This window comes from Oryza brachyantha, chromosome 11 (assembly GCF_000231095.2).
Source record: "Oryza brachyantha chromosome 11, ObraRS2, whole genome shotgun sequence".
Lineage (NCBI taxonomy): Eukaryota > Viridiplantae > Streptophyta > Magnoliopsida > Poales > Poaceae > Oryza > Oryza brachyantha.
The window spans coordinates 13,591,393-13,614,799 of NC_023173.2; the positions used below are offsets into that span (position 1 = coordinate 13,591,393).

General features: G+C 38.6%; 3 protein-coding genes across 3 annotated transcripts; all 3 read right to left on the reverse strand.

The window, feature by feature from the left end:
* Positions 1–65: 65 nt before the first annotated feature.
* Positions 66–3,901, reverse strand: LOC102717388 (disease resistance protein PIK6-NP-like). Its single transcript, XM_006663459.3, has 3 exons — positions 3,465–3,901; positions 2,844–3,275; positions 66–2,098 (listed from the first exon to the last, which is right to left on the reverse strand). Exons 1-3 carry the CDS (start codon positions 3,887–3,889, stop codon positions 187–189), a joined length of 2,769 nt encoding a protein of 922 aa, XP_006663522.3. The 5' UTR covers positions 3,890–3,901; the 3' UTR covers positions 66–186.
* Positions 3,902–5,625: 1,724 nt separating this feature from the next.
* Positions 5,626–10,713, reverse strand: LOC102706141. Its single transcript, XM_006662922.3, has 8 exons — positions 10,404–10,713; positions 10,181–10,302; positions 8,120–8,228; positions 7,958–8,010; positions 7,323–7,443; positions 7,150–7,211; positions 6,882–7,077; positions 5,626–6,041 (listed from the first exon to the last, which is right to left on the reverse strand). The coding sequence occupies exons 1-8, from the start codon at positions 10,462–10,464 to the stop codon at positions 5,932–5,934; spliced, it is 834 nt and encodes a 277-aa protein (XP_006662985.1). The 5' UTR covers positions 10,465–10,713; the 3' UTR covers positions 5,626–5,931.
* A 9,952-nt stretch (positions 10,714–20,665) lies between these two features.
* LOC102705668 (protein yippee-like At4g27745) lies at positions 20,666–22,456 on the reverse strand. The gene is made up of 3 exons (XM_006662921.3): positions 21,969–22,456; positions 21,711–21,818; positions 20,666–21,074 (listed from the first exon to the last, which is right to left on the reverse strand). The coding sequence occupies exons 2-3, from the start codon at positions 21,801–21,803 to the stop codon at positions 20,847–20,849; spliced, it is 321 nt and encodes a 106-aa protein (XP_006662984.1). The 5' UTR covers positions 21,804–21,818; positions 21,969–22,456; the 3' UTR covers positions 20,666–20,846.
* Between the last annotated feature and the right edge of the window lie 951 nt (positions 22,457–23,407).

Sequence of the window (23,407 nt, forward strand, 5' to 3'; positions counted from 1 at the left end):
AAATTTATTTTATAATCAGACTGCGTTTAATACTTTAAATGTGTATTTAAAAACTTGATGTGATATTGTTGTAAAAAAAATTTACAAACTAAACAAGGGCTTATGTCAAGAAAAGAAAAGAAAGAAAGTGGCTAGTACTTGTTATTCTAAAGCCAGTCCGTGAATCTGGTTGAAATTAAGTGTGGGTTAGCATATCATGTACACCTCCATGGTGGGGTTGTTGGGGTTCATGTGGAGCGTTCTCTGAATTGCTGTAACTGCATCATCCGCCTCCCTTGGCTTGGCACCAGAACACCGGATCCAAACATCGACAGACTCAAGCGAAGAGAGGTTCTCCAGACCGAAGTTAAAATCTCCAAATTCATCCATGGTCTCACCTGCTTCAAAGCCCAAACTGAGATCCCTGAGCTTCTGCATGGCTCCCTGCGCGAACCCCACATCCATGCTTCTGCTCGAGATACTGAGCTGTGTTAGACACAGGAATGGGCAACCTCTCCCAATGACCAGCCTTCTGTTCATGTCGTGTGTGGCTTTGCCCACCGATATGTAGAGATCACTGAGAGATGGTATGCTGCCAAGAACTTGCAGGTCCTCTTCTCCAAGCGTTAATAGTATGATATGCAGGGAGGAGAGGGAGCAGAGAGAGGAAATCCATCCTGGAAATGCTGTCAGGGTGCAGAATGACATGTCAATGGACTGAAGCCGTTGAGGCCCAGGAGATGAACTGCCACACGTGGAACCTAGGGTTCCATCTACTTCCAGGAGTTCAAGGCTTACTAGCTTTGACAGGCACCGGATGAAAGGTTTCTCGTAGCTCTCATCCCATCTGTCGAAGTAAATTGCTAGCCGCCTCAGCTTAGAAAGACAGCCTAGATCGTGCAGCATGGTTGGAGAATCGATAGTGATAACATTTGGAATTTCTTGTAGCCTGTCTAGACTCCCAAGACCATCTGGCAATCTCATCATATTGGGGAAATGCAGGTACACCAACTGTTTTAGCTGAATAAAGGTTGGTGGCAGCTCTTTGATTTCAGTAGAACTTATGTCCAGTACCTGTAAAAATTGTAGATTTGCAATCTCTTTTGGGAGCTCCGTGATACAGGCACTAGATAGCGACAAATACCTCAGGTGAAATAACTTGCAGATATCCTTACATTGCTGATTGTCAACTTTGCCACAACCACTCAAATCCATTACACGCAAGAATGGGCATAAGCTTGGTGAAACTGGCAATAGACTGAAACCTTCCCCAAACACAGTCAGTGATCTGAGATGGCTCAAGTTTATGGCAGCCAGCAGCTTGATATCCTCTTCCTCGCTTGTTTGGAACGACAGTCGACGAATCTTTTTCGGTAGAGACAGGGACTGTTGCCCATCTAATCTTGTTAGGAATTGCTCCTCGTTTGAGAGGGAAGTGATGAGATCAAGCACCATATCATGTACACGATAACAATCTTGATAATTAACTATATCACCTGATGACTGGATCATACCCTTATTCATGAGCTCATCAATGTACTCCCCTCCTACCTCATGAAAACTTCTCCCCTGCTTAGTATCGACAAAACCTTCGCCTACCCATTTCCATATCAATGTTTCCCTATTAATAAGATAATCCTCTGGATAGGAACTTAAATACAATAAACATGTCTTCAAATGTGGAGGTAGGTCATAGTAACTGATTGATAATATCCTTCTCATGTTCCTCAAATCAGGACCGTCCTCAAGCCCAGAACCCATGGAACGGTACACCCTGTACCAGTACTCATGTTCATTACCTTTTTTACTAGCTAGCATGCTAGCTATTGTAATGATAGCTAATGGTATACCACCACATTTCTTCATAATTTTTTGAGATACTTCGGACAAATGATAAGGAGGAAATTTATCTTTTGACTGAAATATAATTTGGCTGAATAGCTTTATTGAGTCATTAGGTGAAAGAGGTTCAAGTTGATAAGCGCCGCCAACCTGTTCAGCAACGTCTATGGCTCGAGTTGTTGTAATTATTCTGCTTCCAAGTTGATTATCAACCAATGCATATTTGATTGTCTTCCACACAGAAATGTTCCAGATATCATCAATAACAACGATGTACCTGTAAGGGAAATACCAAAGGATTATACATTTGTATAGCCTGGACCATCGGTTGACTTGCTTTGGCCATCAGTTCAACATTTACTAGTCAAACTGCTGATTTTTTAATTTACAGTACAATATTTGATTTATATTATTTTTAATATATCATCACAAATTGGTAAAAATATGCATCAATAAACTAGTATATCTATTGTTGCATGGTCATCACAATATCAAAAAATAAATGTAATGTGATAATATAATAAATTTGTAATGCCATAATGTCATACGATAAAGTAAAAAACCGATTCGATTGTACAAAATTGCCACCGGTTCACAAGAAAACCATCTGTCTCACCGTGTTTTCACTGGTTTGATTGTGGGGATGGTGTTTGAGCATAACTGAGTTGCCAAAATCGCCGGTTCCGGTTTTCTCTAGCTCAATCGCCAAGCCGGTCTATTTTTTGACTACGGCCCCTCTACAGTAATACAGAAAAGTACTGCTCCTCTGCAGTAAAAATTCACCAAATAGTGCGAGAACTAAAGCAACAGCGCTGCTTTAGTGTGCCATCTATTTTAGATCGGACGGTTGCTCGAGGAGCTAATTAATGTCTTTTTTCACGCTAATGCAGTGGATCCATTTCTTAAAAGTCCTATATGAGGTGCCCTATCGCTGAGCACAATCAAGCAACAGAATCAGATAATGTGTATATATGCGCACCAATTAAATTTTGGACCATTGATCGTCCAGAAGAGACACATACCTCTTGTTTCGAAGGAATTTCCTTAGTTCATCGATGAGCTGCACTTCATCCCAGGTTTCTCCATTAATGTGTTGATACCTGATCTCGTCGAGCTGACGGAGCATTTTCTTGAATATCCCCACCATGTTAGGACTAAGAGAGATGGAAACAAAGGCCCCACAATCAAACTTTGCTCTAAGCTCCTTGTACACTACATTGGCAAGAGTTGTCTTGCCTAATCCTCCAAAGCCGACGACAGACACCACATTCAGTTGCTGACTCGAGCCCTCGTTATCGTCAGGCACTTCCATCAGCTTCCTGACCAGGTAACCGGTCTTCTCTTCGAGACCAACAAGTTTGGAGGACTCCTTGTACAGGGTGGACAGGCGAAGGCTGTCGACGGTTGGGGCGACAGGTTTGGCTGCGACGACACGGCCGCCAACAACACTGTACCTGCACTTTTACTATTGATGAAACGTTTGATTTTTTTATTCTTCTATCAAATATGTACGTAGTGTATGGGGGGGCTTGAGAAAAGGGTGCATGTTTTAAAATTATCATCCAACATCGGTAACTGAATTTGATTGATGGAATTAAAATTCTCAAACGTTTGATCAATAGGTGGATGGTGGACCCTTGTACCTGTCATGGCGCTCTTTCTCCTCGTTGATGCGGCTCTTGATCTGCCTGATATCGACCCCGATGCTGCGCCGAATCTTGGCCTTGCTCATCAAGCCGAGGCTTCGCTCGACGAAACCCCGAAAAAAGCCGTGCGGGTTGTCTGGCACCATAGGGGTGTCGATGCGCACCATGAATCTGTCGATGCTGTCCTCGATGTCGTAGGAGAGATCCCTGACGTTGGTAGCCCAGAGCTTGACTTGGGCGTCAGGTGGTTGGTCGATCGGTCCCTGATCCGAGACCTTGAGGAGCGCGGCCCGCATGCTCTCCAGCTCGCGCGTCAGCCACATGACCTCTCCCCTGGCTCTCTTCTGGAGCTGGTACTCCTCCTTCAGCAGGTCAGCCAGCTTCGGCAGCAACGCCCCCATGGCCCCTGTCACCACACCCATCGATCCCCTCGCTCTGTGGCTGTGCTGTGCCTAAGCTAGTGGAATTAATCTCTTGTGTACGCTTAGTTCCTGCACCTGCAGTAAGCGCCCAAGAAGATGAAGCCATGGCTGGCAAAATTAAGCGCGAGGAGCAGCTTGCGTGTTCTGAATGAGGCCGTAGGTTTGGCGAAATTGAAGCCAACGTACCCTGGGCAACCCTGCGGTGGCCGGCCGGCCGGTCGACGGCGAGCAGAAAACTGGAGCTGCTGCGACTCACGTGAAGGTCAGGCAACAGGGCAATAACGGAGAGCTGCAGTGCGGAGATTGGTTGAGGGCGTGTTTAGTCCGTAAAAAAGAAAAATTTTGCGTGTTACTTCCAAAGTTTCCAAAGTTTGATCGGATGTTGAAAGAGCCTTTTAGACAAGAATGAAAAAATAAATTTCATAGCTCGCCTGAAAACCACGAGACTAATCTTTTTAGCCTAATTAATTCGTCATTAGTATAGGTAGGTTACTGTAACATTTATGGCCAATCATGAACTAATTATGTTCAAAATATTCGTCCCATGGTTTTCACTTAACTGTGCAATTATTTTTTTTATCTATATTTAATGCTCTATTTAGATGTTTAAAGATTTGACGTAATGTTTTTGGTAAAAGAGTTTTAGGAAGTAAACGGGCCCGGAGTCAATGCGCCCTGAGTCAATGCTGTGGAAACAGGAAAGATCACCGTGCAGTTTGAGTCGGTCAATGCTGGCAGCTAATACCGAGCAAAAATCGAGCAACTGGCCGATTAAAATCAGCAATGCCAACGACTGATACTGATAGCAATTAGCCGATCAGCGACCCCAGTGCATGAATTTGTCGTCGGTGTCTTTGTCGTGAAAATCAATTATACATCTGCCTAGTAACACAGCATTACGTCCTCCTGTTTGTTCATCGTTAATTATTCTCTGACACTCTAGGCTCAATGGTAAGCAGGATGGAGACCTTCAGTATGACTAAGAGAGCAAACATAGTAGAAATAGAGATTCAATCTCACAAAAAGTAACAAAAAAATATCTTGAGATACTGGCACCTCGCGTACCAAATCATTTCTGATCGTTAGATGTAACAGTGCATATTATACTCAGCTAAATCCAATGATGAAAAATGATTTGGTACCTCAAATGCTTTTTATTGGACCAAAACAAATCTCTTTTGTTGGACTGAAACAAATCTCATCTTAAGAACTAGAAATGGTGTACGAATAGAAAGTTACGAATGAAGATCATGAACAGGGTGGAAAAACTTTGGCATCCTTCTATGTCAATTTCAGACTTTTTTTTCAAGATGGCCGAGAAAAAAATTAGGCAACAAAAATTTTTTTAAAAGACTTTTGACCTTGAGGAAATGTCCAACCCTTTTCCCAGAAGGCAATTCTTCCGCATGCCAATACTTCTGATTTGACCTCATGCATGATGAGCTTTATAGGAGTTAATGCCCCTTAGGCTGCTTTCGGCTAGGGAGGTAAGTTAACTTATCTTCCTTGTTTTTTATGCGTATGTTTCCCGAACTGCTAAACGGCGTATTTTTTGTAAAATTTTTTTTATAGAAATGTTGTTTAAAAAAATCATATTAATTTATTTTATATTTTTAAATAATTAATAATTAATTAATCATGTACTAATCTATTAGTACGTTTTTCATGCCAAGACATAAGTTAACTTATGCATACGTGCCGAACGCAGCCTTAGTGGGTTGCAACTATGTAGAAATAGATGTTCCCTCTATAAAAATGAAAATGTTGTTCCTTGAGGAACCCTTAACAATTGATGGACAATATGCCTCAGTAAACAAATAAGCAACATCCCAGATCATGGTTATCCTACGAAAATTCACACCATCTTTGCACCGGTCAACAGCTCGAATTCCGTCATGACCAATTACATAGATTGAAGTCAGTTGGTGCCAAAGAGACAATGGTTATCTAGTCATCGGCATCAGAGTACTACAGTAGTCTACTAGTCAGAATTTTGAAGTTTAATGTACATGGTGTCTACCAATTCCTATCAAAAGATCACATCACTCCTTGTGATGTTCATCATGATGCTGCTGTGCAAAGGATTTTGCATGTTCTGCGACCTCTGCTTCAAGTACAGCCTCCAGTAATAGGTCCGAACCCTGTGGTTTATCTGTGAGGATATAAACAGAGCAGGAATTGTTATAAAAGTTGGTACTAACTTTTAAAATAATCATTACAATAAATAAAATTCAAGATAAACCTCTAGATCAAAATAGAATAACAATGTTCATATATAAATGGTTGCTTTTCAGTTTTCGCAGTCATCAACATTAATTTTAACCGTGCCTCTCTTGTGAACAGAACGACAGAATGTAAAATCTTCAGAAAAGAAGAGAAGCTTCCCAATGTATAAACATGGAACTTCATATTATCATATGTCTATCTCATTACTAATACAGTAATGCGATCTTCATGAGTTATATATTAAAAAAAGTGTCCATCTTTTGGCATATTAGAGGAATATGCCAAACGGTATATTTGTAAACAAAAAAAAATATGAATAAATTTTTATATACGTGTTCTTAGCGACATAAAAGCTAAGGTTAGAAAATAAATTACAATGAAAAAAACCCGTAAAATCAACTCCAAATTTAAGGTCAAAAATTCAAATTTTGGCTTACAAGCATAAGCATAAACGAAATGATGAGGGTAAAATAGTTCTAATTCTGGGGGATAAACACAGGTGGTGGTCATAATTCAGAATGACATGTATATATGTGTGGTCTTTCTTTTGATCGTTTGAACTTGGAACATTTAACACAAGTCAAATTTAGCAGTTCACCAGTTCATTAAGTGGTTCATAGTGCAGTTACATTGGCAACAAAAAAGATTCCCAGAGTTAAGACCATATTATTGTTCTTATACCAAAAATGGGTAAATGGCAATGCTGTCAGCTACTTTACCTCCCAGCATTAAAAACAGCTTTTTTAAAAAAAAATTGTTTATGTACCTGAGCAGGTTGGAAGTAATCCAGCACTTTCAGCTGATATTGGTAGTACATTTAATAACCCATTCCTCTCATTGAATTGATGCTCAGAAGTGCCACCCATTGTAGAATTCTTGATTTCTGAGGATTCAGTTAGCCTTGCATACATTGTTGCTTTGCTGTGTATATCTGTAGAGCCTGTATTTGCCAATTTCATGTCCTACAGAAGGAAAAAGGAAATGTCCAGTATGGTACCACTTGAACTGAAATTGAAGAGATGATATTGTCACACCTTTGATGCCAACATTGTGGGTATAACAGCTACATCAGCTTCTCTACCTTCAACTGAGCTGACTGATATATCAGTAGAGGTCTCATCAGTGATCAGTCGCCGAATTCAACTAAAGTGTAGGGTACAGCCGAACTAGAGTTGATAATAAAGTAAAGAAAAGACATCATCATTACCAGAACTATAAACCGTATCAACATTATCCAACCTCCTGGTAAACCTATCTGGATTTGTTCTATAAAAGCTCTCAATTTCATCCTGAACCATACTGCGAATTTGAGGACAAAGTTCTTCTAGCTGCATGGTCATTGTAAATAGATTAAATTCAATGAAAGAGGTTTTTCAGTAGCTAAGGAGAAAATAATATAGAATAAAACTATGCTTAAATAGTGGGTAATGGATATATAGCAATAAAGTGCTTTTTAACGTGACAGTACATAGTGGCAAAAATAAGTGAATAAACTTTGGAGGAAAAGTAAGCTGCTATTTTTCTTATGGATGCTTATTGTGTATTTTTAGGTCTTGGAATTAAGGATTCAACATAGAACACATCCAGAATATAACAGTCTAGTAGTGAAAATCTAATTTTACTGAAGAAGCCAGCTATTACACATGGTATGCAGCAGGACACTAGCAAAGATACTACCTCTTGTACACTAGCCCTACAACATACTATTAAAAGTTTATAACCAGAAATGACTTAACAGATTAGCAGTTATGCCTTCAGTACACTCATATCTTAAACGTTTGAAGAAAATTAAGTAATCAATTACCCTAATTGAATTTAAAAGACGACAGGATGTTACCATACGTTAAGCGCAGAGCCACTAATAGCGTCATTTTTCCCTGCTTCATCCATGCCTTCTGTTATGAGTTAACAAAGATCCTATTAGTCAAATAATTCAAACAAAGCACTAAAAGACACTAATCAGAATAAATGGCATGGAAGCATGGTAGAAGATATCATATTTACCAGGGTTGTGTTGCCTCATGAACTGCCCAGGAGTAAACCTGGATAAGTTTTGGACTTCATAACGAATTGAATCTAGCTGCGTCATAGCATCTTTAAGCTCCCTATTAACCTTGACAAAAGAGGGGCAAATTTAATTGTACACGGTCATGATTTATAACCTATCAGTTTCTCAGGTCGTATTGTATATTTGGACATCATGAGTTATTAGCAAGTTAGCTGTCCTGTACCATTGGAACTATTGAAACCTTTAATCACTATTACAAATGAACAGCCTTGCCTACCAAAAAAAAGAAACAAATGCAAAAGTTATATTATCATGTGGGAGACTGTAACTAGCAACTAGAAACTATTATGTGAGTGATCAGCCTCAAAAGTGTTAACAGCTAATGGTGAGTTTTGATTGATTGCAAATATGATGTTACGAGTCATGAATACATATAACCAGCTTTTTTTTGTCTAGATGTTGCATTAACTTTAATATCGCTCGATGGGTGATTATGGACCAATTAGAATAATCTGTAGTTTTTGGAAGGACTTGTGCATAAACTGCCGATTAGCCATCTCAGAGGCTGAGAATCAATCAAGAAACTAGAATTTTAATACAAACAAGGCACAGCCAGGATAAATTCCTACATACAGAACACAGCAATATCCTTGCATAAAACAAAAAGGATCCAACTAGCAAAATGTAAGAGTTTGACTCCATGGCTTGGGAATATTTTATTGAGGCCATTGTGGAAAGAAATTTTGTACAAAGATAGGTCATTATGGATCCTTTGTTCCTAATGACCTAAACTCATCAGGCAGGAGTTTCCTCGGTGGTTGCCAGCAAGACAAATCCCCAGTCCTCGCAAATGTGAACTTGGTAAGGGCAGCTCACTTTCCATGTTGGAATTACTGGTCATACATTTTATACAGAAAGCACTAGTATGGTGCATGCATAGACTATTACTACTGAAATGGTGACACCATTGATAACCAACAATTAAATTTTCTAGTGCTCAGCTCTCTTACTGAAATGGTGACGCTTCTGCTTTGCAAAGTATTATCCACTGCAGTATTTCATTTGGCTGAGATTTTCATGTGTCTTATGCTATGTGGTCTGTTAAAATCTAATCTAAACTACTAAGCGCAGTTGTCCGTCCTCCTGTCCCCTCCACTGCATGCAGCGCGTCCACCCTCTCAGCCCATCTCAGGCCATCCCCTAGAGATGGTGTCCCATAAGCATCCCTCCTACCCATCCCATACCAATTGGGGATTCGGGCAATTTAGGGCCGTTGCAAGGCAAGGGCATGTTATTCGTAATGGAAAATGGACCAGGGCTTCTACTCATTCCAAAATACGTTCTGCTAGCAAACTAAATTAGGTGGATATCTCTAGAACCAATACTAGATTGTAAAATAGGTGAGACCAAAGGAGTAGGTTTTAAAAAACAGAAGTTCTAAGTGCATGTCATAGACATGGCACAGGCACAGGGGCGGAACTAAAATTTGCACAAGAGTAGGGCTGAATTAGTATAATTTACATAAATTTGTCTTTTATCATTTATTTTTGAAATTTTGAAGTATAATTTTAATGGATATTTGGGCCTAGGAGTAGGGCTCTAGCCCAATCTGCCCTACTCCTAGTACCGCCCCTGCACAGGCACAGTGAGCCTGAGGCACATTACTCTGGAATGGATATATTTTATGTTTTTGCATCTAAGCAAGAAAACAAAACGGCAAAAGTGACATGATACTTGTGTTTGTATACCGGTACAACTGCACACTACTAATATTTTTATGTGATCATCTACTCATCCTAGAACTGGAATTAGGGAGAGGTGCAAAAAAAATCTGAAGGCAAAGTAAATGTCCAAAGCTTCAAAGAACAACCCATAGGCTATATCCGTAAGTAAAACAGAAGAGAAGCAGTTCATACCAACAACATACACTTGAACACAGAATGTTCCACTTCCACATAGCAGCAATTAGCAAATTTATGCATCTAAGTATCAGGTCCTGCGATTTTCTCGACAGCTCACAGGAGGTGATTCTAAGATCGGGAGAGCGGCACAAATACCTGCTTTGCTGCAGTCTGCTCCATGAGCTCATCCATCTGCCTGCGAAACAGCATGAGGCGCCCAACCGCCTTCCCGGTCATCCTCCCTGCCACCCTCGCGATCTTGATCATGTCGCTGCGCTCTAACGAGATCAAAAAGGATAAGCACTGAGCCAGCTACTCCAATCGGACCCAAATTCAGCATCGCAAGAGCAATCTCAGACGCAGAAGATGAAAGCCTTACTCATCATGAGGGAGCACGCCCCGAGGATGACCACCAGCTGGCCGGTGGAGAACCCCAGCATCTTGGCGCCGCCGCCGCCGCCGCCGAGAGAGGGTGAGAAAGTCGCGGTCAAGCCAAAGACGATGGGTGGGGGGCGCAACAGACCTACCGGGATGGCCCGCCGCGGCGGCCGGCGCGGGGGGAGCGGCTGGGACGGATCAGGGAACCAGCGGGGCAGACGGCGAGCCCGTGCGACCTCGCCGGAGTGGCAGAGACGGTGAGAGTTTGCCGGCGGCGGGGGCGGCGGAGGAGGTGTGAAAGGGGGTTTGGGCCGTTGGATGGATGGGCTGGACTCGACAGCAGCCGGGCCCTATGGACTTGAATTTTTTAATTTTTTAAATCTTTTTAATAAATAATTTTATTAATAAATGTTAGAGAAAAATATTTTCACCGTATGAACCTTTTGGCCAAGCCACCAATATTGACGTAGCAAGATAACGCTGCCATTAGAGACGGCAATGGCGACCCGTAGCCCGAGACCCGATGGATATTTACTCTATTAGGGTACGGGTATGGGCTAAATGCATTACCCGTGGATAAGTAAACGGGTAAATACCTTCACCTAACGGGTACGTGGATACAAGAACGTTCCTATGATACCCATACCTGTTTACCCGCGGGTAATAAATACCCGGAAGCCTAAATGAACATTCTGGCCCATATATGAAATTAGGCTAGCCCAATATAAAACTCTAGGTATTTAAGCCTCAACCCATATATGAAATTACGTGGATTTATATATTGTCTACTACTACTTAAGTACTACTTGATGAGATTTATGGTATTATGTGACTGATGCGGATGCCTTGTCGTTGGCTGGCTGGTTGCTACAATTAGATCAAAACATTTTGTGCTATTTTTATCGTCATGTCAAATTTGGCGGGTAAATGGGTGACCCGCGGGTGAGGCTTACCTAGGCGGGTACGGGTATGGGGAATTTTTTATACCCGTGGCGGGTATGGGGGTTTTGGTGGGTCTAAATTTCAATGGTGGGTATGGGTATGGGGTACCAATACCCGATGAGTATTTACCCATTGCCATCCCTAGCTGCCATGCAGAGTATTTGGCGTGGCAGACGCCAGTGTCGCTGGCGTGAGAAGACAATGCTGCCACGCCGGTGTCAGTGACGTGGCACAGCGTTGTCTCGCCACACCATCAATATTGGCGTGGTCAAAAGGTTCCTACAGTAAAAATATTTTTCTCTAAGGTTTAGTAATAAAATTATTTATTAAAGAGGTTTTAAAAATAAAAAAAATTTGGACTTCGGGTTTTGTATTTCTTTTTTCGTCTTTTTTTTCAACTTTTTGAGAAATTTGAATTTGTTTTTAAACCGGGGTTGTTCGTAATCCTGATGAATTTCGTGAATTTCGAACATGCCTGGCTGCCTTGAAATACGCATCTGGAATGGTTTTGTTCGAAACATGCCGAAGTATGTTCGGAATCAACAAAAAGTCGACGTCTCTGTGGGTCTTGAAATTCGCTGGTCAATTAACATTGTAAACCTGGTTTGAACAGGGATTCATTTTTTTAAAGCTAATGGTTAGAAATCTAGCCTCTAGATCCATAATTATATATACACATTCAAAATATTTAAAAAACACTTGGATTTCAACTATCATAATAGAAAAATAATAAGAAAAGAAAACTACAAGATTATGCACCGAAGTTTTGCTGCATCATGAGCCCTGTAGGGTCAAAAAGCCATGCTAAGTCAATATTGACACACGGTCTAAATTTGTGCGCCCTTCATCTTTGTTCCGTCCACCTTTGACCATTCAATCCCTAGCACCTCCGCTCATAGACGCCATCTAGTAGAAACTAATGCAAATTGTCGATGGATTCGAGCACAAACTTCTTGGATCTATCGACACTTGGGCAGATCTAGTATCCTTCCCAATCGTTAGTAGCACTAGCAAACAACCCATGATCATCCTTCTTATGTAGCTCCTCGTCGTAGCCGACCTACTACGGATATTAAATTTTGCTATTAGGTTGGGTCCAGCCACCTTGATAGTTGTCCACACCCCTCATTCTCCAAAGCTAGTTGTCAGTGCCACCCTGTACTGCTACTTTGATGAGTCGACGGTGATACTTCCTAGTTCTCCTCTATGCTGATGTCAAGTCTTCATCAGGCATCATCCTCGTCGATTTCCTTCACCCGACCACCACCAGCTCGCTACCAACTGTGCTCCTTCCTTGGGATAGTGTCATCCGAACGTGTTACCTTGCACTGCTCCTCCATGTGGCTTTCACTGAGACATTTTCAAAGAACAATGGATCCGATCCCTTGTAGTTGGATATGCCTGGATTTGAAACATGCGTACCCCTACACCCATGGCGCTAGACCACACACCCCATCCTTCCAACCCAAAGCATGCCACCACCTCCATGCCCTCCGGAGCAAGCTCCCTCTTTACTAGGGTTTTTCTTGGGTTGACAAACGATGTGAGATGCGTTGGAAGACACAGCCCCAGGGTACCTATACGGCGAGAGCCTGGAGAGAAATGAACAGCACCACGAGTAAAAATTATAGCTTTTGTTGTCATTTTTTTCAATTTATATTAGTACATGAGTGCATATTTAATATATAGAAATACAACTAGAATGATTCTTTGAAAAAGAAATACAGTTATAGCCTAGAGAATGAAGAAGCCAATTATTGTATTTCTCTATGAGCGCAGATATGCATTTATTGTTTTTTTCCAAATGATGAGATATGAACATTTACGTTACTATCTTGTGCTTTGATATGATTCCCAAATGACAATGTACCTTGTCCTCTATAAAAACACAGTCCAATCCATCGGATCACCACAAAGTAGACAGTCTGAAGAAACAAGTCATCGATCTAGAAGGAGGATGAAGACTAGCCATATTATGATCTTCAGTCTTGTCCTCCTGGTGCTATCGTCAGGTAAACCAGATACATGTTTAGATTATCCCGGTCTAATATATAATCTATATATACTACATCTGTTTTCTTTATTTGATACTATTGATTTTTAAATCTACGTTTGACCATTCGTCTTATTCCAGAAAAATTACTTAACTATTATTTTTTGTGTTTTAATTTGATTTATTACTAAAAGCACTTCAAGCTTGACTTATAATTTTGTATATTTACATAAAATTTTTAAATAAAATGAATGATCAAACCTAAATCAGTCAACTATGTCAAACTAAAAAACAGATAGATGGATTACATGTTTACCAACGTATGTTACTTTTTGAATCCTGATTAATTTCATGCTGATCATGTATGTTTTTCATAGATACAGAGATAGCAGCAGCGAGGGCAACAAGCCATGGGACGTTAGCTCCTCCGGACTGCAAAACGATACTCCTCCCAGCATACTGTGATGACATCAAGACATGCATCCCGCTATGCTCGCACAATGATCCTCTGAATCCTGTCCCTTCGCAGCTTTTAAGTGTTATCTGCCTTGATTTAGGATGCCAATGCACGTTCTGCCCAAAAGCTGCTTAGAAAGTAGTATATTTTTTTTAACAATGGAATAAAATTAATCCAGCCTATATCTCCACAAGACAGCCAGAGATTGCAAGAGTGTTTAGACTCTCAATCTCATAAACTAACTTTGATCTTTCCACGCTGTGCTTGAGCAATTTGGCAATCCTTGATAATAGTAAAATTTCAGTATCTCTCGTACCTTCTTAGAAACGGTAAAAATACTCATATACATACTTGTAGTGGCGTGACTGTGTGAGTGTGACATTGGTGCATTCGTTCGCGTCTTTTTAGGGGGTGTTTGCAAATGAAAAATAATTTATGAATATAACTTTTATATATGTATTCTTAGCGATCTAAAAGGTAAGCCTGAAAAATAAACCTCGGTGGAAAAATCCTAAATTTAACTCTAAATTTAAGGCTAAAAATTTAAATTTTGACTTGTAAGTATCAGGATAAGCGAAAAGACAGGGCGATAGTGTAGTTTTGGCCGGACGTGAGATGCTGTTCTTCACGTGTGTTAGCCATGGTCGCAATGGTGTACTTCTGTGATGGTTTAGTATGGATTTTTGTGATTGTGTGAGAAAAATGAAATGTTTTGCCTTTGATGCCACACACTGTATACATGTGAAAAGTAGTACAACTAATGTGCACTGTGAACATGCCTTGTTATATACTGTTAGAGCATATGGAACTAATCCTGTCGACATTGCAACCAAATTCAAATACTCTTAACTTGATCATTTATTTCTGTGTTTGGTTCTTATTAATTTAGTGTTGGAGCCATGATCACTCACTAGAGTTGAAATACCTTTTTTTTATGCATAAAGATTCTAATGTTTCTTGACTCTCGAGGTGATGTCACTTGGAAATTTCTACTAAAATTGAATACTAATAGTCAGGAGAAATATGAAAATATTTATAACATAATCTATGGCTAGTTAAAAAAACTCAATCTCTAAAGTCCATGAACATTTGGAGAAAAAATTGATATGAATATTCATGTATAAGTTCATGCACATGTAGGTGTGCCCCTGCAAAACTTTTGTACGACACATGCCCACGTTTATTTAACAATGTGTTATCAAGATTCAAATTGTCTGTAGTACCATTCACTAACACATTGATCCAATAATATATGGGACCAATATGTCAATAAATAGTACGTAACAAGCACGATAGCGGAGGATCACATTCCATGTCATTAGTGCATGCTAACTGTGGGACTAAACACCTATATTTGGAGGATTTTTGCAGTGATTTTGAAGGAATATAAATGAGCTGTTTTCTATGAAAATCCTATAAAATTCACGTGTTTAGTAGAAACACTGATGGTAGCCCTTGCATTATTGTGATTTGGTCAGAAAACCACGTCATCATCAAACTCCACATATTTCAACCTTTTTGCACCGTGTGGATCATGTTTGGCCAAAAAACGTGAAATTTTTTCTCCTAAACTTTACTCCGTTAAAAATGTGAACCTTGAATTTCGTATGCCTTGGACAATATCATTGCGAGAGAGGCTGCAAAATTGATTGATTGGTTTCTTTTCAAGGGTGATATATGCGGCTCACTAGCTCTCTTCCATAGAATTGTTTTCGTAGTCAGGATGATAGTTAACTCTAATCACTATGCCTGTGTTTTTTTTCAATTATGGATTTTAGGATTTTAAGCTTCTAAACGGTTCACTTCGTGCAAAAATTTTCTATATAAAAGTTCTTCGCCTTATCTTAGAAAGGTAAGAATTTTATAGGACTTAATTAATTCACTCGTCTATACCTCAAATACTTATCATAAAATAAGATAATCCTTCAATATGCCCCCATATTTTTGTTTATTATAAGCATAAGTGAAATACTTATTTACAAATAAAAATAATTTATGAATGCAACTTTATACATGTGTTCCTGCTGATCTAAAAGTAAATGCTAGAAAATAAATTACGATAACAAGACTTTAAATTTAAGTCTAAAAATTTAAATTTTAGCTTATAAGTATAAGCAACAGCAAAAAACACGAAACTTTCTCAGCTATCTCAAACACTACCTACTTATGACAATACACCATCACCTGTACCTATTGGATCGTATCCATTGGATACGAGAATAAATGGTAGCATGTATCAATACAGATATGCATAAATTTTGTTTTTAAATGCTAATGATATGCATTTATCTTCATATCTAGATATACAGCTAGAGAACCTGCAAGCCAATGATTCGGTTTTTATAGCACAGATATGAATATGCTGTTTTTTAAAATAATCAGATACGTACATTATGTATACTGCATATATACGCTAGCACATTTAACATGTGTGTGAATGTTTATTTGATTATTTTTCTAAATTACAGTGTACCATCTCCACTATAAAAATACTGTCAAGCCCACTAGATTACCCACAAAGCAAGGGATTCACTATCATTCTGAAACACAAAGCCATCAATCTCCACATAAACAGCAAGAGTTGTCAACACAAATGATGAAGACTTGCCACTTGATGATCTTCGGTCTTGTCCTTCTGGTTCTATCATCAGGTAAACCCTGCAGATTTGCATCCACAATTTAATTCTGCCATCTGGCTCTATAATCCGTACACATGTTTAACAGCGAATTTTACTCTCTCTCTCTCAATCCTCAACGTCATCGAAAAAGTCACACGACATATTTTTTAAAAAAATAACTTAAAATTTTTTACACATGTTTTTAGCAATATAAAATCTAAGGCTGGAAATAAACTACGACGAAAAAACTCAGGATCAACTCCAAATTTAAGGTTAAAATTTTAAGTTTTGGATTACCAGCGTACACAGAAATGAAAAGATAAACATCTAACTTCGCACTGACCTTGCTGCAGATTTGGTGATGGCTGCGAGGATGGCAAATTACGGAACATCAGACGCTCCGACCTGCAAAATAATAACGTTTGAAGTACATTGCAATGGCATCGAGCCTTGCGTCCAGCTATGCGGGACTCAAGATCCTCTGTATCCCGTTGCTTCCAAGATTACATCTATCGTTTGCCATAATAATTCAGAATGCCAGTGCACTTACTGCCCTAGAAACTAAAATTTGAAAGCTAAAGACAAATTAAATAGCGTACGGCGAAATCCGATGATTTTAGAGCATTTGTGTGTGTGTAATGTGGCATGTGTATCATTCCCAAATCCCAATGGAATGAAGTAGGTTATCAGCTTGATCACAACAGTGTACTTGATGAACTTTTGATGTCAGAAGCCAAATTCAAGGTTTTTATTAGTTTCCTTCAACATGGACCAAATTTGGTGTTGATTTTGTTTTTGTTTTTGTTTTTGTTTTTGCAAGCTTAGTTTTCCGCAGGTGATCCATGGATTGAATTGTATTCCCTTCATATTTTAAGAGATGAAGTCATTGATTTTTTGAAACATGTTTAATCATTCGTCTTCTAAAAAATATATGTAAATATATAAACATATAAGTTATAATTAAAAAATATTTAGTAAATAATTATGTAAATTTTTTAAATACAAGTAATGATCAAACTTATGCTAAAAAGTCAATGATATCATCTATTAAATAAGGGAGTGTATGTGAATGCAGATAGACTGTACACAATCAATGTTCATGTGAGAAGAACAATAAAAATACTGAACAATGTCTAAATAATATGAGAAAATTCCTTCTATGCCCCTAAAAATTTAGCCAATCTCTTGTATACCCATGAGTTTTGCTTATTCTTCTATATACCCCTGAATATTTATTTTGATCTCTTCTATACACATCGCGTGAGTTGACCGTTAAATAAGTGTAAAAATATCGATTTTATCCCTGGATATGTAAGAAATAAGGAAATAAAATATTTACACATATTTTACTTTGTTATATGACAATAAGTTTGATGTATGGGAAAGTAATATGGGTAGCATAATAGATTTTTAAATGGTAACCATAATAAATTTAAGTTATAGTATTTATATATTAAAATTTTAAATATATATTAAAAATATGCGTAACATTTTTAAATGATAACCATAATAAATTTAAGTTATTATTATAAAAAAAATTTCATGAATAATACCTTATACTGTAAAGAAAAAGAATATAATAGTCACGCGCAACAAATTTATAGCTTTTAAATCCAATAATAGTATCATAAAGCAATTGAAAATTTTGAAGTTCCACTGTGAACACCTTTTTGAAACTTACTACATCCATTTTAAATATATAACAACATTGGCGATATTTGGTCTTTGATGTACAACTTTGCGTCTTTGCCCACTATTTTTCTATTAGAATATAATGATAGTATAGAAAAAAAATTATGATACTGTAAAAGTGCATATAAAGAAAACTCCCCATATTGATCTTTTTATATTTTTAAACTAAATATTTTGAGAGTTGTTAATTGTCAAAGTTTTAAAAGATTGACTGAAAAGTCAATGTTGCCATATATTTAAATATGGAGGGAGTACTTTCCTAAAGAGTATTGATCTTAAAATTATCACATGTGCACTTCATCATAATTGATGATGTCTGGAGTAAATCAGCATGGGAGAAAGTGAGATGTGCTCTACCTGAGAACAATCACTGCAAGAATTGGTTCAGTTGCAAACTCATGTTGCTCTCACCCTGATGATCTCATATACAGAATTGAACCACTCAAGATCAGATTCCAAAGCATTGTTTTTCAAGAGAGTTTTTGGTCATGAGGATGGATGCTCACCCCATTAAAGGAAGTGTCAGATCAGATCTTGAAGAAATGCTGTGGTTCACCATTAGCTATAATCAACATAGCTACCTCATTGGCAGTGAGCCTGTCATGTTGAAGAAAAGTGGGACAAGGTGCTTATATCTATAGGTTCTGCATTAGAGAAGAACTCTGATCTTGAAGGAATGAAGCAAATACTTCTCCTAAGCTAGTATGACCTTCCATACTACCTGAATACATGTTTGCTGTACCTCAGTTTGTATCCAGAGGGACTTCAAGATTGAGAGGGATAGTCTGATCCAGCAATGGTTTGTTGACAAATGACTCATCGGTGAAGAAAGAGGTCAATCTGTGGAGGATGTAGCAGAGACTGCTACTTCAATGAGCTCATCAACAGAACTATGGTCCAACCAATGGAGATAAGCTGTGATGGTAAAGCTCATGCTTGTCGGGTACATGACATGATGCTTGAGCTTATAGTATCAAAGGCAATGGAAGAGAATTTTGTCACTTTGTTAGGTGGTCATCCAGTTTCAGCTAAATAGTAAGGCATCATTAACAGATTATCTGTAAAATGCTAGACACAGATTACCAAATACGAGGGATGTACTTGCATCATACTAGATCGCTAAGCTGATATGCACAAGCTTGCGTGTTACCACCTCTGTCCGAGTTTAGGGTCCTGAGAGTGTTGAATCTTGAGGGATGCGTAGGTTTCATTGAGAATCATCTGAAAGAAATCAGTATTTTGTTTTATTTGAAGTATTTGAGCCTTCAAAAAACATGGATTTCAAAACTTCCACCACAAATAGGAGACCTGCAAACTTTGGAAACATTAGACGTCAGAGACACAAATATAGAACAACTACCTGAAACAATTATTAGGATTCTGCAACTGAAGTATATACTTAGTGGTGGCCATAAATGGGGAAAAATAAAGCTACCTCATGGTATAGTGAGCATGGCATCTCTAAGATTCTTATCTGGATTCACTATTTGCCATAGTTCAACCAATGCAGTGCAAGAACTTGGTAATCTAAAAGGTTTAAGGGATCTTACAATAAACTAGATTGATTTCAGCTCCGCCGATAAGAAGCACCAAGAGGTTATGCTGAAAACTTTTGGCAAGCTGGGAACAAGTGACCTCCAATCTTTTGCAATTTGCAGTCGCAATTTCGGTTCCCTGGAGTTATTAGATTCTTGGTCGTCATCAACAAATCACCTTCAGAGATTTTGGTTGTCTGCATACTACTTTATCCCAAGAGTTCCAAGGTGGATAGCATCACTCTGCAATCTCATTGATTTAAACATTAACATTAAAAGATTAACAAATGAAGACATGCAGATCCTTAGGGATTTGCTTTGTCTACTTTGTCTTGATCCAAAGGAGGGCATGATTGTTATTCATTGAGTAGGTTTCCCATACTAAAAAGAGTTAATGTTCAGTTGTGAAGGAACTTTTTTGACATTTTGAACCAGCAGCTTCACCAATACTTGAGAGGCTACAAATGCAACTCCACGTAAACAAGGCGAAATCATATGGCTACCAGTTTGGTATTGAGCACCTTAGATCTCTCAAGGAAATTGACATCCAATTATAGTGTGTCAGTACAAGTTCTTTGGACATTGAGGATGTTGAAGATGCAATCCACAACTACTGTGAAGTCTCATCCTAATCATCCAAGAATGAATTGCCCGAAATCCGGTATGGGCATGCAAGAGGAAAGAAATAAGTAGCAACAGTTTGAAGACAAGAATGCAAAAAGGGGGAATTCTAGTAAAGAAGATATTGACTACACAAATAAGAAGAGAAAATAATAACAAAGACTGAGAACCATCAAAGTGTGCACAACAATATCTATGTAAGTTCCAAAAATGAATGATTCAGATGAGTCAGTGCAAATATATTTATCCTTTTACTGCTTTATTTTTCAAAGCCATGAACTATCATAAGCTACCAGATGTTAGTAATCCTCGATAGTACATTACTTTGATGACAAATATTCAACCTTTAGAGATAAAATCATAAACTATTTACCAGCTATCCATTTATGAACAATGAGAAAATGGTTGACAATGAAATAAATGAAGGTCTGCCTTATTCACGGAAATGAACAGCATGTAGTTCACTTTACAAATGGCATGAGCGACATCTTGCAACTTAAATATTCGAATTTACAGATGGAAGCTATGTACAAAGGCATGAATCTTATGTTCACAAGATAGTTTGGCACACTGGCCATTATAATCATTACCAATTTTCTTTAACAATCTTTGCTTTCTCAAATATGAATTTTCCTTCCTTGTACTTCTGGGATTCTTCAAATGCTCTCTCATACTTCCAACCTAATACCTCACGGCAATCACGACAGTAGATGTCAGCAACTGTGTGAAGCCCTGTCATAAGCTGTCTATCCTCCTTTGGACCCATAGATATGTTCATGGCATGAGAAAAAAGAAATGCACGGCCATTTCTCCCCTATAATAACCAAAAGAATAAGAGATAATTTCATCCTCCAAATATTCAAGTCAAATGCAACCAAAATCCAAGAGATACTTCAGAAATGTGTTATTTGTCTAAGTAAAGCACAAGTGTTTGTTAACAGCAGTGCTTGTGCAATACAGCTGACACCCACAGTATATGGACAGTACAAACTTTGGTAATAACCTGCCTTCTAAGTAACTGCTTATACCACACAAAAGACTGATAGCAATTTGTGCACATTCATTACTTCCATGGATCAATGAATCATAAATAAAATAAATGAAGTTTTCTTGGAAACATACATCTACAGACTACAAGATCCTAAAAATGTAGCATTTGCCAATCTTGTATTACTGAACAGGCCAACCTTAGATTACTGAACCATTGTACTGTATTCATAGCACTAGCATTCTGATTATCTGAAAGAAAATCAAGGACACTCAGTCTCCTACTGCAAGTGGTTGTACCATGTTTAGCATGCTACACTCAATCTGACACCACGCACATCAGAAGCCTAGTGACTAAGTTCAATTCAATCTAGATTACCATTACAGGGACAAAAATTAGAATTTGGCTGTTAGCCACTTAAGTAAGCAGGTCCCAAATCCCCAAAACTCTCAAGTTCTTCACCTGAAAGGCCTTGGAGATGATGTCGTCGTGGAGGCAGACGTGGTTCCGGCAATGGCAGCAGCTGTACACCCGCGGCCCAACCAACTCCGCCATCGCCAACACCCTCCCCTGCAACCGATTCACCAAATCGAAAGAATCAACAACCCGACGCATCACCTCACCAAGAACAAGAACAAACAAAAAAAAGGGCACAATTTTTCAGAAACCAGCCATGAATCCCAAAAACCCAGATCAAGAAACCATCCATCAAACCCCCACCTGCAAAAATTCGTCCCCGCGGTTGATTCGAGAGGCCGGACGGACGGCAATCGATCAGGGCCAAGAAGCAGGGACCAACAATTCGAACCCAAGAAAGGGTCAGAGCAGAGGCGGCCAAGAAAAAGAAACCAAACTAGGCACGAAACCGAGGCGGGCGGCGACGTCGCTGCTTGCTGCTGCTGCTGCCACTCGCGCGCGGCGGTTGTTCGATCGAAACAGGCGGCGCCGCAAGCCGCAGGGTGTGGAAAGGAACCAACTTTGAGCCGCGCCGCCAAGTGCAGAGGACTGGAGGAGGAAGAAATCAAGAAACAGTACTGATAACTGAAGAGAGAAGAGAATGGAATCCAAGTAGGAAAGGAAGAGTGTGACAGTGAGGTTTGTGTTAGAATACGAGTGATTTGGGTTGAGTTAATCAAGTGATTAACCCAACCCAAGCATGCGGATTAAGGCACCCATGCTTGGTCAAAAAGCCTAATCCGCTTTTGTTTGGTTGTGGTGGGTTAGGGAGCATGAGAAGTGACAAAGAAGCAAGCAAAGGGATTTGTGTTTGGTGAGGGTGACTGATGACACCACATGTGACACATTGAGATTGCTTTGACGTTCCAAATAATTGATGACATTGCCATCCATATCTATGTAATGATATAAATATTATGGCCAATGTGCTGAGAGATGTATAAAGTCATAATTATTTGTTATTATAAGTTTTCTGCACCATGGAAAACTGCTATTGATTATGGGTCCCTACCACGTATACGCTGCTGTCAAAATTTGAATTCTAAAAAGTTGATTTTAAAATTGTTTTGGGTTTCTTTCATCATAATTTTTTTTCAACATTGATATTGGTTGCCATTAAGACAAATATAATAACTTCAAACCTAATTTTTTTCGCTAAAACATCGTTAGATGTATAATAAATAATTGGCCACTCGGTGGCCTGCTACTTTGATAATACTCCCTTGGTTTCATAATGTAAGATGTTTGATATTTTTGCTTATAATGTTTGATCATTTGTCTTATTTAAAAAATTATAGAAATATTATTTATTTTACTTGTGACTTACTTTATTATCAAAAGAACTTTAAGTATGACTTGTCATTTTTTATATTTGTACTAAATTTTTTAATAAGACGAATGTTCAAACGTTGCAACTAAAAAATCAAACATTTTGCAGTATGAAACGGAGGTGGTATGTATTACCTCTATCCCTGCTACTTTGATAATATGTATTACCTCTATCCCAATATATAATTATTTCTAGTTTATGTATGTACCAGATATTAATATTTGGGAAAAGCTATAGCATCCCTTAATATAAATAGAAATAGAAGGGTAGATGAGAATAAAATGGAAAAATTTTAAAATAGAAAATCATTGATAGGATGTAGGGTCATGAATAGTGTCAGAAATACAAATACTTTGATACATGATTTAAATAT

Coding starts and splice junctions, on each gene's coding strand:
- LOC102717388 (XM_006663459.3), bottom strand. CDS start 3,889: ATGGGTGTGGTGACAGGGGCCATGGGGGCGTTGCTGCCGAAGCTGGCT. Junction 3,276..3,464: donor GAGAAAGAGCGCCATGACAG/GTACAAGGGTCC, acceptor GTAAAAGTGCAG/GTACAGTGTTGTTGGCGGCC. Junction 2,099..2,843: donor AAATTCCTTCGAAACAAGAG/GTATGTGTCTCT, acceptor TTTCCCTTACAG/GTACATCGTTGTTATTGATG.
- LOC102705668 (XM_006662921.3), bottom strand. CDS start 21,803: ATGGCGGAGTTGGTTGGGCCGCGGGTGTACAGCTGCTGCCATTGCCGG. Junction 21,075..21,710: donor TCATCTCCAAGGCCTTTCAG/GTGAAGAACTTG, acceptor TGGTTATTATAG/GGGAGAAATGGCCGTGCATT.
- LOC102706141 (XM_006662922.3), bottom strand. CDS start 10,464: ATGCTGGGGTTCTCCACCGGCCAGCTGGTGGTCATCCTCGGGGCGTGC. Junction 7,444..7,957: donor TTAGTGGCTCTGCGCTTAAC/GTATGGTAACAT, acceptor ATGACCATGCAG/CTAGAAGAACTTTGTCCTCA. Junction 7,078..7,149: donor CCACAATGTTGGCATCAAAG/GTGTGACAATAT, acceptor TTCCTTCTGTAG/GACATGAAATTGGCAAATAC.